The 19,733-nt window shown below is 42.6% G+C and overlaps 1 protein-coding gene across 1 annotated transcript in view; it reads left to right on the forward strand.

The window, feature by feature from the left end:
* The window catches only part of maml3 (mastermind-like transcriptional coactivator 3), a 149,156-nt gene extending 132,408 nt beyond the window's left edge, over nucleotides 1–16,748 (forward strand). The window contains exons 4-6 of the mRNA XM_072463770.1: nucleotides 5,491–5,748; nucleotides 10,163–10,244; nucleotides 13,367–16,748. Coding sequence (XP_072319871.1) covers nucleotides 5,491–5,748; nucleotides 10,163–10,244; nucleotides 13,367–14,391 — 1,365 coding nt within the window. The 3' untranslated portion in view covers nucleotides 14,392–16,748. The remainder of the gene's footprint in view (nucleotides 1–5,490; nucleotides 5,749–10,162; nucleotides 10,245–13,366) is intronic.
* Nucleotides 16,749–19,733: the final 2,985 nt, after the last annotated feature.

The following is a 19,733-nucleotide window of genomic DNA, read 5'->3' on the forward strand; positions in this document are numbered from 1 at the left end:
AATGTACTTTTCCCTCTCCATTTCGTCCCTTTGTAATCCATCTTGCCTTCCCGCCCCTCCTTCATTGTGCGGACATGACTCAGGGCTGCCTGTCTGCACACAGCACAAGAGTGAGAACCGGAGAAAGAAAGTGTGGTGCGGGCGAGGACTTTGATGGCCGCGTGTTTGAGAAAGAGAGAAAGTAAAGAGGTAGTTTGAGTGGGGGAGCTGAGGAGAAATCGTAGATCAGAACGTCATGATTGAGCCATCTGCTGAGGCCATACAAGCACACACATACACACGCGCGCGCGCACACACACACACACACACACACACACACACACACAGAAGAGTGCTTAAAGATCACCACTGCCACCCGTTGGGCACCGCTCGTCACTACGCCTCTCCTTCCCAGTCTCCTTGCTTTCATTGTGCTGCCTGGATTGCTGGATTGTATTACCCCGGGTCAGTAATAGTGGCAGTAGAAGTAGCAGTAACAGTAGCATTTCGCGCACTGGTTGTAGCGGTATCGGTCGTAATGATTGTAATGATGATAGTTATGATACTTTTGTATCATAACTGTGTTCAAAGTATTTCCAATATTCACGTTGGATTGGTTGGAGTAAGTCTCTTTGTTTAAGAGTTCTTTTTCTTGGTTTTTGATTGCATATTTACCGGTATGTCCCCTGTTCTTGAACTTGAAATGCCATGAAATGTCCCTGTTGTGGGAAAAAACAAAGCTTATTTTTTATTAACAAAGAAAATCTGGTCTCTGCGATTGCTGTATTATGGACAGTAGTAATAACAGTATTAGTAGTGTCTCTTCTCACCTATTGTAATGTGTGATTGACGTACGCCGGGCACACGCAGAAGCAGAGACACGTAACACCGATTGGTCTGGCCTAGTCTGCTTGAGTCGGTTTAAGCAGATGATTTTGTTTTGCTCCATGGGTTTCTTTGTGCGCTAATATACCAGCTTTATCTCCACCTGACGCCTTTCTAAGAGCGGCGTAGCTTCAATGCGGATTATAAGATTTGGCCCTTTGAAAACATATTGAGTAGTACTGTGTTACAGACTCCAGCCACGGCTATTCTTTACAGCGCTGTAATCCTGCTGTGGCTCTTTCATTCTTAGCCCGCAGTTAAATATGATTTGTACCAGGTTTTTCTCTTTCACTGTGTGTGTGTGTCTGTCTGTCTGTCTGTCTGTCTGTCTGTGTGCATGGCCTTTTGTGAATATTTCATCACTGAAAAAGAGTTGTAATAGTAGCAGTTGTACACGCAGCAGCAGCACTGATTCATTTTACAATAATTGAACCTCAAATGTGTTAAAACACGTCTAACGACATGTTTTAACACATTTATTCTCCATTAAAATCAAGATATTCATTTTGTCAATATTGTTCACTCCAAATGCATGACAATTAATAAAAGTATGTATTAGACAGTAAACAATGTGGTGTAATGTAGTAATGATCATAGTAGCACAGGTGGTAGTTGAAGTAATTGTGGAGGTGGAAGCAGTACATTTCAGGTGTACAGTACAGTCATCATGCACGTCCAGCATTGGCAGACGGAGTCTATGTGGCCCCGTCTGCCAATGCTGAAAATGCTTGTGAAGCACTGCTCTCCTGCACTTGTAGGCTGCAAACACAGCACCCACAGGCTCTCTTCCTCGTCTCTGGTGACTTTAACCACGCTTCTCCCTCTTCTGTTCTACCAACATACACCCAGTATGTTACCTGCCCCACCAGAAACAATAGAACATTGGACTTGTTTTTTGCCAACACCAAGGAGGCTTATTCCTCTTCCCCCCCTCCCTCCCCTGGGCAGCTCGGACCACAACCTTGTACATCTGAGGCCTGTGTATGAACCCATCATGCGCAGGCAGCCTGTGGTGTCCCGTGAGGTGAGGATGTGGTCTGCTGAGAGCGAGGAGGCTCTGAGGGACTGCTTCAGCACCACTGTCTGGACTGAGCTTTATGACCCACATGGGGAGGACATCAACACCATCACAGAGTGCATCACGGACTACATCAACTTCTGTTTTGAGAACATTGTTCCCTCCCGGAAGGTGCAGTGTTTTCCAAACAACAAGCCATGGATTAACCGTGAACTGAAGGCTCTGCTGAAGGAGAAGAAGAGAGCCTTCAGGTCAGGGAACAAGGAGGAGCTGAGGACTGTGCAGAAGGAGCTGAGGAGGAAGATCAGGCAGGCTGAGGCCGGCTACAAGAGGAGGATGGAGGAGCAGCTGCAGCAGAAGAACATTCAGGGAGTGTGGAGGAGCCTGAAAACCATCTCGGGCATCAAAATCCCCCCTGCCCAGACAGAGGGGGATCTAGAGTGGGTGAATGATTTAAATGCTCACTTCTTGAGGTTTGATCGGTCACCCGCCCCTCCCCCTGCACAGCTGCATGCTCCCTCTTCCACAGCTGGACAATGCCCTGCATCTGTTCCTCTTCGCTTATCTGCCCCGGACCATCAGCTCCCCACTTTGCCTGGACTCATCCATCCCCCCAGCACACAGTCCCCCTGCCAACCACTGACTGTCACAGCAGCACAGGTGAGGAGTGAGCTGAAGAGGATTAAAGTGAGGAAGGCAGCAGGACCTGACGGCATCAGCCCCAGGCTCCTTAAGTCCTGCGCAGATGAGCTGTGTGGAGTTATGGAGCATGTCTTCAACATGAGCCTGAAGCTGAGGGTGGTACCACAGGTCTGGAAGACCTCCTGTCTGGTACCTGTGCCTAAGACACCTCGGCCCAAAGACCTCAACAGCTTCAGGCCAGTGGCTCTCACGTCCCACCTGATGAAGACACTGGAGCGGCTGGTCCTGGACCACCTCCGCTCCACCGTGAGCTCAGCCATGGACCCGCTGCAGTTTGCATATCGGCCTGGCATCGGAGTGGAGGACGCCGTCATCTCCCTGCTGCACCGCTCTCTCTCTCACCTGGAAAAGCCTGGCAGCTCTGTGAGGATTCTGTTCTTCGATCTTTCCAGCGCCTTCAACACCATCCAGCCGCTGCTCCTGAGGGACAAGCTGGAGACGGCTGGTGTGGAGTATGACCTGGCAGAGTGGATCCTGGACTACCTCACGGACCGACCCCAGTTTTGAGAGCCCGGAACTGTGTGTCTGACACTCGGACCTGCAGTGTGGGGGCGCCCCAGGGCACTGTCCTCGCGCCCTTTCTCTTCACCCTTTACACTGCAGACTTCAGACATGACACGGACAGCTGTGTCCTGCAGAAGTTCTCTGATGACTCTGCCATCATTGGACTCATCACGGACGACGATGACGCGGAGTACAGAGGGCTGGCGCAGGACTTTGTGGACTGGTGTCAGCGGAACCACCTCCTCATCAACGCGGGGAAGACCAAGGAGATGGTGGTGGATTTCCGCAGACGCCACCCCACTGCCCCCTCACCAGTGAACATCCAGGGACGGGACATTGAGAGAGTGGACTCATACAAGTACCTGGGTGTTCTTCTGAACCACAAACTTGACTGGACTCATAACACAGACGCACTGTACAGGAAGAGCCAGAGTCGGCTCTACCTCCTGAGGAGACTCAGGTCTTTTGGAGTGACAGGGCCACTCCTGAAGACCTTCTATGACTCTGTGGTGGCATCAGCTCCTGTACGGTGTGGCCTGCTGGAGCAGCAGCATCACAGAGAGGGAGAGGAAGAGGCTAGACAGAGTCATCAAGAAGTCCAGCTCCGTCCTGGGCTGTGCTCTGGACTCGGTGCAGGAGGTGGGGGACAGAAGGGTCCTGGCTAGATTCACATCTATGCTGGACCATGAGTGTCACCCCCTGCAGGACACTCTGTCCGCTCTGGAGAGCAGCTTCAGTGAGAGACTGATCCACCCTCGATGTGTGAAGGAAAGGTTCCGTAGGTCTTTCCTTCCTGCTGCTGTCAGACTTTATAACAAACACTGTTAGTACTGAACACTCGCAATACTGACCTAACCTAATACTGATGTGCAATTCTGTCATATGTGCAATTGCTGTTGGAATTCATGTGCAATTCATGTGCAATTACTGTGAAATTCATGTGCAATCTATGTGCTGTCGTGACACATATTCATGTGCAATTACTGTCGTGATCACATGCAATGGTATTTATGTATTTATTTATTTGTCTATGGGAGTTTTTTATTTATTTATAGGAGATCTTCTACTGAAAGTGTTTTTCAGACTTCCTATAAGTGATCTGTTCTTCTGTATCTACCTCTGTATCTACCTGCGTTGCACCAATGAAATTTCCCCATGTGGGACAATAAAGGAATATCTTATCTTATCTTATCTTATTATTTGTGGTAATGCTAGTCCGTTGTTCCAATGGCCAGATTCACCCGTTACCTTATATTAATAGTCATTTTAAAAACCTGTGACCCTACAAATGTGTCAAATAACAGTACCTTCCAGTTATTTATTCAAAGATTGATTTATATTTGTTTCCACATCTTTTAGTGTCTTCTCCTCCGCTCTGTCGCTCCGGAACTAAACGGTGTTCACTCTCCTTTCACTGTCAAATCTTTATAGATTCATAAACGCTCCTCTTTCATTGGTCAGAGCAAGCCATTTCATCCTATTAGAGATTAGCATATGGCTGAGTGGAGGAGGATGTGCTCTTTATATGTTAATAAGGAAATAAGATATGCAGTGAGGGCCAACCAGTGCCTGATCCGAGAACTCCAACGTGAATACTCTTCAGTCGTTTTCGAGGAGGACGTTTGGACTTTATGATTTTAGTTATAACAGAAAATCTGTCTCATATATTCAACAATCTCACAAATATTGAATAACACAGATCTCTTCACTACTTTTAATGATTGGGAAACATTTAGAACAAGTGAACATTTTGCCATTAAAGTCATCATTTTGGGGCATAAAGCATAAGAAATGATTAAACAACAATTTTCAAGTCACGTGACAAATTGTAACAGCTACATCTTCTCTCCGTGATCTAGTGGTTTAGTTAAGTTGTTCACTTAGTGACACAAATACATTCTACTCAATGTTCTTATGTCGTGTCAGAGTTGTCCATCAATGGTTATCAAAACACAGAAAAAATTCCAACCTTTGCCAAAGCAAAGCAAAACTAAATATTCTGTTTTGGTGAGTAGAACATAAAGCAGAGAGTCATGCTCTCAATTGACCTACTAAAAGAGACTATTGTATAAGAAAAAAAATTGGGTGAATTCAGGGAAAGTGGGACGTTTTTCGGTAACGACATCAGAAAACATCCAGAATGTGTGTTTTCAATTTCTTTTAAGTCTTGTTGCCAATTTTAATTATTGGTGTAAGTAGGCTAATAAACAAAATACACCCCCAAAACTCAAAACTTGCTTTTAAAAATATTTCTTTGTCCCAATTTACCTGAATTCATCCTACTTGATATTAAAAATAGTATCCTGTATAAAAACAAAATTTATGTACTTTTTCTTGCAGAAGATGTGCTCTGGGCTTTGACCCGACTCACCCTTTCCTGCTTGTTATCTGTTCTCTTCCAGGAACAGGGCGTGGTGGGAATGTCGCGGCCGCCCGGTGCCATCCCACCCCCTCACCCCGGTGGAGGTGTGGCCTCGGGGGTAGGACCCAACCAGGGATCGGGACCTCCTCCAGGCTACGTGGGCAACCAGCAGCAGGCCATGATGAAGCAGATGATGGCCGTGGAGCAGGAGAAGAGGGTCCAGATGCACATGATGGAGCAGCAGAAACAGCAGCTCTTCAGGGAGCAGAGGCAGCAGCAGCAGCTCCTGGCTGAACAGGTGAGAGTCAGAACTAAAGACATGGCACATGAGGTAAAAGGATGGTTGTCTTCATTGAGATTTAATAGTTATTCTATTTATTTTTTAAAGAAAACAATACAAAACAATAAAACATTACAAGCAGGTGTAAATCATCACAAGTCTGCCACATGTCGTTTGGAATATAAGTATATCCCACATATACCAGTGAGTTCACTGTTTCACAATTTCAAATTAATTACATAAATGTCCATATATATTGGAGCCCAGCCCATGATAACTGGTTCATGAATTGCATTTGTTTGTGATAGCTTACTGACTTGTTTCAAGCTACTGCTCTTTCTATATTTGTCACAATGCTAACATTTCTAAGCACAATGTTTTTTTTTTTGTTTATTTGAATATGAACAGATACAAAAACATTGTATAACTATAACACAGATGCACTATGATGCATACATCACAGTGCTTAAAGCTCATTTGCAGCACTTTCACACACAAAGACAAAAGACACGGAGATATGTACGACATTAGGACATGGAAAAAGAAAAGATACATTAGATACTCATTAAACGTGAGTGCAGTGCTGCTCCTGGCATATCCAAAATTCGCTTTCCTTTTTGAAGATACTAAATTTTGTCATAGATTTTAAATGGTTAGGGAGCATATTCCATAGATTAGAACCTTTCACAGAAAAGGCAGATTGGGCGAAGCGTGTTTTACTAAAAGGCACTTTACAGTGTCCAGATGAGTCTGCTCTGGTTGACCTACCACAGTTCTGTAGTTTACAGATTCAGCTGCTCAAAGGCTTTGGAGCCAAACCATTCACACATTTGTGTTTGTTGTTTTTTAATTAAGAATACTAAAGTTAATGAGATTTGAGGATGATAAAAAATGTGTGCTTCAATAAAATGTTACAATGGTGGAATCTAATTGTTTTTTGGTCAAACACCTTTAGGGCCTGGTTGTAAAGGCTTTCGATTGGCCTGACGTAGTCTGACTAGTCTGTGTCCAGATAATGGCTCCAAAGAACAGATGGGAGAAGATCATAGAATTTAAAAACATGTCTGCACATTCTGGGGTCAGGCTTATTATCTTGAAACAATTAATGTTGGATCTAATAGTTTTACAAACTTTTTAACTTGACTTTTGAATTATTCCTCAATATTTCTCCTCTGGTCCTGGTCAATGAGTTCCCCATTAATTTGAACCTAAAGGAGAGTTACTGGGGCTTTTTTGATGGAAAAACAAATACACTTGCTTTTCTTCCTGTTAAGAGTCAGACAAGACTTTTTAAGCCAAGTGGAATTATTTTCAGCTCGAACTGTCTTTCTCCGTCTTCATTTTGCCCCGTACACGGAGGGAACTATATTATGATTAGACACGCAGAAACGTGGGGACGATCCGCACGCGGCCGCAGGTGAGCGATAGGTGCGTTTTATGATTGATACGTGGCAGGACTAATCGGCAGTCCACGCCATGAGGAAATAAGACTCAGATTTGGGACAAAAAAATCGTCCATTCAACCTTTAAACAAACACTGACATGAACAACTGTGTCATCAGCATACATTTGCAAACTGACTTCTGGACAGATATCCGACAGATTATTGATATACAGACTAAAGAGAACCATCCTTGGTCCATCCTTGGGACCAAGGATGATTCCTTGAGGAATTCCTGTTTGCGTGAATTTGTTTCATGATCAATTATTTTTTTAGTCGACAGAAAGTAATTTTCAAGACAGAACAGTTGCAGTGAAAACTATTTGGAAAAGGTCCAATTCTGTCCTATCATTTTGGATTTTTTTCAGCGACAATTCTTTAAATAATCTATTTAGATAGAAATTACATTGCAAAAAGCTATTATCTAGAGTTAAGAGTTAAAATGGCTAACTGAAAATTATCTTAATTTGAGTAGGTTTAACTAATCTGGATTAATATATTTATTGGACATATTATCTGACAATTTTCAAGAAATTCTTTCAAGGTACCATTATCTCAAGCTCTATTATCTGCCTGTGGAGGAAGAAAAATAGACTTGCCCTTCTGACATATTTGTTTCATATTTCACGCTAAATTATCTTCAATCAAAATGTAATGGAGGGTTTTCTTTGTGGATGTAAGAATAAATGGTTGTCTGCCACTGGTCGTCACAGTGTCTGTCCTGGTTTGGGCCCGAGTTTACCCCATCTAAGGCCCATAGTTGCATGATCATTCTTCAGCCACTTGTATATGAAAGTCTGTCTACTTAATGTAGAAGTAAGAAGGTTCACTGGTTACAAGCCACTCCTTCACAACCAAATGCCTAATAGGGCAGACAATTTACTCAGTGACTATGTATACATGCACATAATTCTGCTGGAGTTATCAGATTATTGAAATGTCATGTAAACAGTTCTGATGTGAGGAATTTGGTTTATTTCTAATTGTTCACACCTGCGCAGAAAATATTGTGCAAAAACAGCAAACTAATGTGGCAGAGAGGAAATAGTTATTTTAAAATTAATTGGATTTTGTCCTCCAAATTCAGCAGTTACTCTAAACATGTGTCATCAGGTAAATAAACATATAAACACACATCAAGAATCAGGTCTAATTATTAAGTTATCTGATCATTCTACCAACCTGATTGCCCTATAAATGTACCCTGTAATTTTAATGCTCATCCTCTGTTTTCTTACTGTTGTATAATTACCCCTTTCCATTCCCCTCTCCACTACATCATTTTCATTTCCTCCACTATGTGCACCAGCTCATGACTATTTACCCGTGTTTTTTGCCACATGCCGCCCGCTGTGATAATGCAGTGTTTTCTTTTTATTTCTCTCTGAGTGAACCGAGTGTTAAAGAGTCTTGAACTCGGGAGTCACCACCCACCATGTTGCCTTTAATTGGACATGTAAAAACATACAGCCATGCAAATATAGGTGTGTGTGAGAGAAGGGCCGCACCCTGCTGGGGCGTGCCACGTGCCGTTAACTAGACATCATACGTTTCATTTAAATGAGCAGCAGTCCACGCACCGGCATTTAGTATGTGTTGATTACACTGCAAAACCAGCTGTTAATGAGAGGAGCTCATCTGCCAGGATCATGTATGTGCCGCCATGAAACATCTGTCCAAAGCAGGGGGATTATACAATAGCATTTGTGGTGAGCGTAGCAGACTGACCCATAACTTCTTTGCGTTATGTCCATAATGGATCAAATATATACTAATCTAGGTGCTACAACTAACTGTTATTTTCTATTAGATGATTCAAGCAATTATTCTTGAATTATCATATCATTCGGTTAATCATTTATTTGTTTAGAGTGCAAAAGGCCTGTTATACTTGCAGACGGAATAGGTTTAGAAACACTAAATGTTCCTGTGTAATTTTGATGTAGTTCTTGTCTGATCCATAAAACCTATTTTCATTGCACATGGTGGGTTTTGAAGTCTGTCTATAGTACAGATAACCATAACACAATTACTGACAATTACTTAGTGGACAATTGTTTCAAGAGTCGATTAGTTGCGATTAATCGATGAACTTGTTTCAGCCCTAGACCAATCCTATAAACAGTGTCGCTAAAGCAGAGGTGTCATCAAGAGCACGTACAAAGCCATAGACAGTGAGCCATTGAAACTGATGCATTTAACTGACATTTGATCGGGCCACCACTCCTTTATGATGGCTTAGAACCGTACCACCCGGTCTAGTTTAACTTACACTAAAATGTTTGTTATTGAGGTTTTCATTGTGAATGAGTTTTATACTTGCCATGAAAATCGTTTCTAATGGTAAATTGGTACAATTTCCCAAGAAGGTGTTAACCTTTATGTACTTGTAAATACTGTAGCTCTGTAGTACTTGGACAAACTTAATCACTAATGGATGCCAATGGACCCAGCATTATATCATTGTACACTTTCTGAGCCATACATTTCTTACATAATTAGACCTAAGTGACATTTGACAATGCTCAGGGTTGTCAAAACAACTCATCAATCCTAAAACCAGACTTTATTTCATGTTTATGGAGTGTTTTCTGCCTGTTACATTCTGTTTTCTGTCAACCATCAACCTGCCAATGGAAACACGTGGTACACATACTGTGGAAAACCGCTAATTTATCGGACAAAACCTGACCTTTCCCTAGTTTTAGAATGATCTTGAGCTAAATAAGCACGGGAATCTTTTGTCCTGATGCCTGTTACTCTCCTCAAACTGCCCTGACTTATCCTCCTGCTAAGCTGCTCTGAGAGCTTTTACTGAGACACAAAGGCAACTACGAAGCGCAGAGAAAATGTTTCTGTTACTGAACTTGAATTTCCTTCAGGATCAATGAATTATCTGTTTGTTGATCTATCCATCTAAATAAACAAACTGACCCTGTACATTTCAATGCTACGCTGGACTGTGTGCTAACTCTATATTTGTGTTCGCAGCTTCAACAGCAGCAGCAACATCTTCCGCGGCAAATGGGGCAGGGCCAGAGGAATCCATACCCTCAAGTCAATCAGTACCAAGGTATAAACACACATTTTACACACTGCTAGAGTGCGTTTCATATTCAGGACAATCTTGAGGCAGATCCTCGATGGATTTTCCTTTGCACAAGTCAAGACCTGACCTAATTTCTTTCAGCTTTTTATTGATGAACACATTAGTGAATGGATTTTTGGTATCATCGGTTGAAGTTTTCCACAGATCTCCCAGATGGTAATTACAGTGACTCTGCCTCTCATCACAAAGTTAATGAAGTGGACATTGTCTGCAACGATGACTTTAGCAAATGTATTTTACGTACAGTAGAATAGCTATGTTGAATACTGAAATAAAAGATTGGGAATAGTATTATTATGTATGTATAATTTTTATTTAGATGGTTTGTCAATAGAGATCAAGATTTTGTCATCAAACATCAAAGAATGTTCAGTAAAGTTAAACCAATGAAGATTTTAAGATGCTAAATACTTCATTCAAAAGTATTCCTATTGGTATATCATGGTGTGATACATTTATCCAGCATTTTATCTTGTTATTGAGGGTTTGATAATAATTTATTTTGTGCAATATAGTTACATATGACATTGTTTAGTTGTGTATACTAGTTAGCATTTAGCCCTGACAAGAGTTTAGTGAAGCTCGTTTTCTCCAGGAAGTCTGTGTTTTCCACTTTGAACTTCAAATGCTCAAATATGTGGTCAATGTTTTCCTTCCTTTAAGACAATTCAAAAAAGAAACCTATTTTGTACTCGTTCATTGTACACATATTTCAGTTCACGTTACACCATCTTGTATTTTGCATAGTGAAACCTAACCTCGAGATTGAAGCCGGTTCTTTGCCAGACGCTGTCAGATTTGTTAGTTTTCAATGCTCAGATGCTCTGCCTCTCTCACGCGCGATCTCTTGCTCGCCCCGGGGAAAAAATATAGAATATTCCTGCTCTGCCTGTTACCACGGCAACTTGTCTGTCCTGGATCCCCCAAGAGTTCGGCTGAAGTCAGAGAGGGAAGGAAGCGAAAATGTAGGAAAAGAGGCATCAGAGAAAATACGGATGGAGTGGAGTAGGAATAAAAGGAAAGGAAAGAAGGAGAAAAATGAAGGAAAGAATGAATCAACAGATGGACAAAGAGAATGATATAAGGAAGGACACAAGGAAGCATGTATGTGAGGTTAGATATTGGTGAATGTGATGATTTCATAATTTCGGATGGCAAGCATGAGCCTATAAAGATTCACTGCTTTTGGAAGAAAAAGTCAAACTTATGATCCACAAATGTCTTATCATTATTTGTTTGGCATTGGCTCCACAAAGTTTTCATATTAATCTTAAATCATTTCAACTGACAACTTTCAACTATTTGGTGTAGAATAATGGCCCCGCTTTCTGAAATGAAAATATCTTTGCTTTTTTTTTCTGATTTTAAAAGTGATCGAAAAGTGTTTTAAACTTTCTGTCAGTAATTACACAAATATTAACCATAAGCCAGGTCAATCTGCGTTTGGACAGGTAAACAACTAATTTCTTCTCTAGTATATATGAAATTGATACTACAAGGCCTTGACGTGCGGTCAGGGCAATTAAGGCAAGCAGTGATTGACCAACAAAATTTAAATTAACTATATTTAACTTTTTCTGAAATATATCCAAGTTAAGCCCGTTTTCCCCTCACTTCTGCTGCTGAAGCTTGGCTGAAAGTCCTGATGTCTTCTAGTGGACTCTACAGACCGCTGAGTTGTACTGCGTGGGAAGCTTGATTCTTCTTCTCCTGCAGCGGCTCAGTCTGTGACCGTCAGAGGCCCGTTCATGTTCCACTCTCTAACATGAGCTTTTAGAACCAGAGCGGACAGTAGCTTCTTTTAGAGGTCTGCACATAAGCTCTGAGGTCTACACAGCCTCAAGCCATGCTGAATAAACTTGTTGCAGGTTTTGTTCTAAAGGAGCATGCTAGTTTCAACAAGAGACTCAAAAATCTATAAAAAAAAGTATTTGATGGCTTAGTTCACGTTTTTAATGTTTAGACATGATTCAGAAATACATGCAGACATTTAGCAACCTAGAGCGCTAATGTGTATAATGAATAGATTGTTTTTTGCTATGGGAGTGTATCTCTTCGCCCTTCAGGCGGGAAACGGGGAACCGAAACTCACCCTTGCATGTTGCAAAATGTTGCACTTTTGCGTGCAAATGTTATCCACTAAATATTGACACCCCAAGTCTGCTTGTCCATCCATAAAAGTCACTCCACACTACTGCTACACGAATTATAATGTTGTCATCTGAACGCAACCGATTAAGGAAGGGTTTAATGCTCTTTGCTTTTGTAAAACATTTGATTGCCTACACATAACAATTACTATATATATTATCCATCATAGAATGTTCAGTTTGCTTAATGTAAAACCTGTGGAGATTTAAAGAAACTAAAAACAAGTTTTTTAAATTGGTTTGTGATGGAATAGAATCACGGAATACAGAGAAATAAAGCAAATTGTAAAGGAATGAAAAAAGAAAGGAGTCATGGATGCAAAGATTCAGTGCAAGAGTGGGAAAGAGGATGCAAACAGACTGAAGAGAAAGGATATATGGTAATTTAGTGACAGAGAGGTATCATGGAAGAGAGGAAAGCAAGGACACAGAAAATCCATTTATAGCCATTAGCTGTCTCTCCAAGGCTAAAATGATAATAACAGAAGAATAGAGCACAAACCTCAGGCCTATTAATACACAGTGGCTCTAGTCCGCGGAGCATCAGAAACACTGTGATTATGCTATTATCGCCTGCAATCAGAACCTGCTCACGCTCCACTGTTTAGTCGGATTCATACACGGTGATAAGTGTGCTGGGTGCGGCTGTTTGGTGGTGATCAATTACCTATAACTGGCTGCACACACAGTTGAGCACTGGAGAGGGTTCTCCTGTTTATGCAAGCAGCTCAGTTACAACCAGAGTCGGGCTGTGAGGTGAGGGATTAGCTCAGGGATGGCACTATGTGTTCATTAAATGATTTAGACATATTCCCTGCTGCTAGACCTGTCCACTTTAGCCACTTCCTATTTCTGTGGGCTAAAACTGGAGGTTTGGTGAAGAGGGCTCATATTTGAACTAAATTTAACTTTTTTTTTCTTCTTTTTTATTTCTAGGGCCTCCCCAGGAGCTGGCATCGCGGAGCCAGGCCCTCCAGAGCATCCGTGCGGCTCGTCTCCTCCAGCAGCAGAACCAGCAGCAAATGGTCCAGATGGGATCGGTCCCAGGCCAGGGTGGCTCCGTGGGACCTCAGTCTGACATGGGCCTATCGTACGGCAACCAAGGATCTAATCAGGGGTCTCTCTATGGACTCAGCCCCAACATGAGCCAAATGATGCACCAGCAGCACCAAAGCCAAGGTGTCCAAGCCCCCATGGGACTTCCAGCACAGCACAACCCAGCGGCAGGGCCTCCTCGGCAGGCAGGAGCCGGACCAGGAGCCATGCCCGGAGGCCCAGGAGCTCCAGGATACGGAGGCCAGATGATAATGCAGCAGTCCCTTAAAGGACCTCTCAATGCCAAAGCACAGGCGCAGAGACTGCAAAGCATGCTGGGAGCCGGAGGGGGCGGAGGTGCGGGCATGGGAGCTGGAGGCTGGCCGCAGCAGCAGGGGCAGGGGCTGGTGAGCAGGACTACAGGAGGGGACATGGTGGGCTTTAGCTCTGCACAGGGCTACATGCAGCCGGGACAGCCACGCATGGCCAAACAACACTTTCAGGGCCCGGGACAAGGCATGAGCCAGGCCATGGACCCTCGGGTGGGAAACCCTGCTGCGGCAATGGGCGGCCCCATGATGGGCCCTCACATGAGCGGCCAGCCCAGGACCAACCAGCCCCGGCCCATGGTCATAAACCAGGGCATGAACCAGGGGGTGATGGGGCAGGCCATTAGCTCGATGGGAGGGTTTGGCCCTGGACCTGGTCCCGGCATAGGGCCCGGTGGAGGAGCAGGAGGGCCATACGGACCAGGGGGTGTCGGGGGTCAGCCACAGAGTTACCAGAGGACACCCAATCAGGACATGTCATCGTACGGTTACGGGGGCGGGCCCTCGGGTGGGGCAGCCTTCGGTCTGGGCGATGGCTCAGGGGCAGAGCTGGACTCGAGCGATGGTTGGATGGAGGAGTTTTTCCCAGGACAATAGCCAAAGGGGAAATCAGAGTTTTACTGGACAAACTAAATGTGGGACATGACACAGCAAGGACAGCTCTCGGCATGTTTTTGTTTTGTAAAACATGAGCTAGTTCTGATGAGTTCTGTGTACTGTGTGAGAGTGAGTGCTGAAGAAACACCATTCTGTCTTGTGCATTTAAAGTAAACCCATATAGAGATTAAAGGTGTGTTCCATTAGCTCCCTTCTTGTCCTTGAAATGAATTATTCTTATGTTTGAAAGCGATGCCCGTTTAAACAGTGCTTTGAGCCAGAGCTTCAGTGGGGCTTATTGAACATCGCAGACGAATGAAGGGGAAGGAAAACTTGTTCTCGAGACAACAATTTATTTGTGTTTGCGTGTTTGTGCCACCCGGCCCCATGGTTTAGATCTCTCAGCTATGTGAGACGCTGAAGAGAATAGAAAGCACTCTCGCTCCCACAACGCTCCCATTTCCTCTGTCAGATTTGTGTGGCGAACACACACCACTCAAACATGTCTTTTTCACACTGTTGTCTTCACTTGATCTTTCTCTCTGTCTCTCTGTCATCCTCTCCTACCGTCTTCCCCTTCGTCTCCAGGGACACTCCACACTCCCTTCCCCTGTTTAAATTGTGAACATCACAGCAGAACAAATGATGCGTTTTTACTGTGCTCGATGCTGCCCTCTAGTGCATTTGCTTGCCTTCATTTCCACACATGAAGAGGGTCAATGACAGGGAACAGGCAGCTAAGCGAGCAGTACGCACACATAGGCAACATACCTGCCGTGTACAATAACAGCAGTAATATGTGTGTCCAACCCTGTCATGGCCTGGCACAAGCACTCTGCATGCATCCGCTAAAGCTATACCATCACTGGGCACCGAATGTATCCAAGCACCACAAGTGACTTCTTCTTTTATAATTAAATAACTCACTTAAGGCCCATATACTTTTACATTGCTGTTCTCAATGATGTTAGTAGTGTCCTATATGTACATGTTTTAAATGCACTTGTTTTAGTTTGTGTTGTCTTAAAAAAAACAATGTCAAAACGTGGCCCATAGCTTAACAATAGGCTTCTACTATGTACTACCGCATCTCGCTAAAGCTACAACATAACTGTGCTAACACTACTGTGAAGAAAATTGTTGCTTAGAACCACTGCAAAGCCTTGATTTTAAATATTGTGACAGCTAAGGGTCAAGTAATGTTTAGCCTCAGTTAGCATTAGGACAATTAGTGCTTCCAGTGAAATTTCCCTTCTTTGAGCAAGTCTATCAAAGTTTCTCCAAGCTTATTGTTAAGTGTATCCATCTGTTTACGTATTGACTGAATATAATTGTACATCCTGGTAACCTACCTTCCCTCCCAAACTGTTTTGTAAAATTAAAGATGAATGAAGAGTGTCTGCATGTGAGTTTTCAAGGACAAAGCTGTAATCCAACAAACCAAAAAGCCTTTTTCTCTTAAACTAGCTCTGTGTCATCGTAACATTTGTTCTCATGGTTGTTGGTGTGGTATAACAACCCTTTAAATCCAAACTTTAGACATGACCATTGTCCCTGTATGTGTTATTTGTTAGCACCCTGAAAAAGTTATGTTCTTGTCAAAATGTTAAGCTAACATATTGAGTGTCTGAGTTTAGCTGGGGGAAAAAACACGCCTTTGTGTAAGACTTATTGCACAAGAAACGCTGTGGAGTATTTGCAGTTTCCGTGAATCCACTGCTAATTCTTCCAAAATGTCTTACTATGCGCAAAATCAGATATTAAACTCAATATGAAAGCTGTTCAAAAGAGAATATCTTCCCCAAAACTGAGGTGCAAAGACAGAGAAACTCTTCCAGGTTGGAGTAAAGGTCACATAAGGTCGTGACCTCTTTGTCCTCTTTTATGTGAAGGTTAAAATAGAGACAGGAAGCTTCCTCCAAATATCATGATGTACCGGGACCAAGTCTGTAGACAACATTTTACAAAATGGTTGTTGTTGATGTTCCTTGTTTATTTTATGGTTTGTTTTTTTTACTGGTGCTGACATGTGATTATGAGAAAAATATATAAAAGATATTGGCTATTTGTAAATATGTTTTTACAGGTTTAAATACATCAGATAATACAGTCTCTACTCTGTAAAGAATTTACTGTTTGTTGAAAATAGAGAAGTATTTTTATTTTGAAGTTTGGTTTCACTTTTAACCCATCCGAGCTATGCCATTGCACTTCAGACAATGTCTTACTACTAATTTGTATTGTAAACCTCCTTCTTTTATGATTTTTCATTTGTTTTCTAGTTGAGATTTGACTCTGGTCTTAAGCAGTGCTTATTTCTTTTTATCCTGTACAGAATTAAAAAGAGAATTACAAAACCTTTTAGATTTTTTTTGTCAATAGAATGCTTGTTCTTGGTTTGGGGTTCATCACTGAGACCGTGGACCAGCGGCTGCAGCACTTATGCCGTAATATGACAAGCAGTAATTTCATTTAGTTTCAGGTTCACATGACTGACAGAGACAAATGTGCCCACATTCACGTCGCCCCAAAATCCAGACTGACTAACTGCTCCAGTAATGTTTTGTCTAACACGGCCCATTTGCATAATTAGACGTGCATATGCTAAAGAGCAGTCTTAATTCTGTCTCCATGTAACAGCAACGATGAATCACAGCAGACAGACAGACATACCACACGCAGGGCCAAGACCTTTTTCTTGTAATTCATCTTTTCCTCAGCCAACCCCTTTCAAACTCACTCCTCCTCACCGTGTCAGACCGCCCCTCTTCTCCATCTATCTACTTTACCCACCTGCCTCCTCTGCCTCCTCACCTCACTGCCGTCTCCGCTCCCTGATCCTAACCAGTATCCCTGTTCCCCCCTAACTCCCTCCACCCCTCAACAAACCTCAGCATCACACGCACAAGCACCGCACTTCTGCTCTTCCATCTGACATTGATAAATGGAGACTAACAGAGATGACAACATCATTACTCATGTTCAGTGGCGACACCGGCTAGGACAGAGAAAAACGGGACCAGTAGAGAGGATGAAGGACAGGACAGAGGGAAGATTGGTGGGGGGCCAAAAGGGGGAAGGGAGAAGGTGCTTTAGTGAGAGATATATGCTACAACCATCCACCCACAAGCCCACACCTGAACACCTCCAGAGTGCTTCTCACTGAGGTGTTCATTACTGTGTGAAAAAGTAGAGCAACTGTTGATAGCCCTATCAGTGTGAAAGAGAGAAGGGACTATGTGGGGGTCTAAATATGATGAAAGAAATTCAGTCATTGAGCATGCTTCGATAATCCACGCAAATTATTATAGAGAAAAAGGTACTCAAGTGCAATTAGTGTAAAGAAATGCTAAATTGAATATACAACATAGCCTGTTGGTATTGAAATGAATAGTGAAAGCTAAGCTATAAATATTTTTAAGAATTAGTGTTCAATTGCTCTAATGAATTTGTGTTCTGCGAGAAGTTTCAACAGGCTTCTTTGTCTTTCATAGACCAGACAATCTCAAGATTAAAGACGTGAACTAAAATGACAATCAAAATGACTTCACTGTAAAGCCTATGAGCCTTTATGAAGCCTAAGGAAAAGGTAGAACCATTATGAAACCATACAGTTTGCACCTCCACTTTTGAAGCCTTTCTTTTGTCTTCCTTTGTTGCAGATTAAAACTGATCTGATTTAATGAGTGCACAGGTTGGAGCAGGCAATATGCTTCAAACACTCATCTTCTACAGTTCTAATCCAACAACAAACAGCCAGTTAATGACAAGCCGTTTGCCAGTGAAGCGTTTTTCACAGACACACACCATCGGCCTTGCGCGCACTCTGGAGGCACCAGTGTTATGGGCTCTAATCAGAAGGACAAATGATGTGTCACAAAGAGTGGGAGATGAGCTGGAGGAATCACTCACTCTTCCCTCCCCGTTGGAGAGTAATAAGGTAGAGAAATGTAGTGGGAGAGGGGTGACGTATGGCGTGGAGGAGCGGAGAGCAAGGGAATGGGCTACTGCTGTGCGCACTGCTCTGCTTGCGTTATGTTGCAGGGACATAGATCTCTCTCTACCTCTATCTCTATCTCTCTCCCTCCATCCTAGCTTATAGACACCCAACAAAGGTCTCAGTAGTGAGTGTGTATGCGTAGTGTGTGTGTAGTGTCAAGTTGATTAATGTTGTAGCAGGAGCCAGTGTGGTGGAGGAGTAGGAGGCCACCAGATAACAGCAGAGCAAGGCCCAAGCTGTCTCCAACAATGAATAAAGCACACACACAAACAAACAAAGATAGCTAATTACGCTCACTTTCCTTGAGTTGTTTATTTCAATGTTTAAAATAGTAAATTTCTTTATGGCTGAGTCTATGGGGCCTATAACAGCTACAGTCATGGAGTTGTCCAAACAAGGTAGAGAAGTAGGTCACCAATTAGCCTATAATGTATATACACTTCTTACTTAAAGCTACCTTTTTGCTTGTTGACAACTAATTAACAAAATATAGTTCTTTGTGTGGGTCTGGCTCGCTGAACCTCTTTATCTATCACTATGGTGCCCTCTAGTGGCTGAGAAATGGCCGGTCCGGTGGGAAACCGTCTATTTGAGGGATTTAGATGCTCGTTTTGTATTGCAACAATTAAACATTAGGGATATTGTTTTTGTTTCAATGTAATGTGATTTGTTTGAGGCAATATATTCCCCATTGTGATTAATTTACCATGGAAGAGAGAGAGGGAATTCCATCAAATAAATGTGCCTAAAAACACTGACCGTAATAATTACCGATGGAAAGTTGTTACAGGCCTTACCTGAAATATTATTTGTACATAGGAAACACTCCTGTTGGAGACTTGGTCTGGGAACATTATAGAATCCGCCGGAGGAATTAAATGTAGTGTCTGAAGAGGGGGGAGTCTGTGAATCCATTCCTCCTTGGAGAGTTCCCATCACAGTCGTTACCGTTACAAAAAATCAAAATTAAGCTTTAGAAAAGTTACCTTATCTTATCATTAAAAAAAAAAGAGGACCTTTAGATTATTTGTCCTACAATGAGGAAAATTCAACTAAAATATGCAATAAGAGTAAAATATAAAGTTACAAAATTATTATGAAGCGGCTATGAGTGTAATCTTAAGTGCATATGTTTTCTAATCATCACATTATTTGGTGTGATAGGACCTGTGGTGAATATAAATCACAGATATCTGTGTAATCTTGAAGCCGTCCAGGCAGGTTACGTATTTTAAAAATATTTTTTTATTCTATCAACTGGAGAAAACTGTTTTAAGAGTGAATATGTTCACTCATCAGAGCTTCTTCAATTTGGTAAGTCACTGCTTTATTGTATCAGTCT

This window comes from Eucyclogobius newberryi, unplaced genomic scaffold (assembly GCF_026437365.1).
Source record: "Eucyclogobius newberryi isolate DKJ021-1_F unplaced genomic scaffold, fEucNew1.0.hap1 SCAF_4, whole genome shotgun sequence".
In the NCBI taxonomy this organism is placed as follows: Eukaryota; Metazoa; Chordata; class Actinopteri; order Gobiiformes; family Gobiidae; genus Eucyclogobius; species Eucyclogobius newberryi.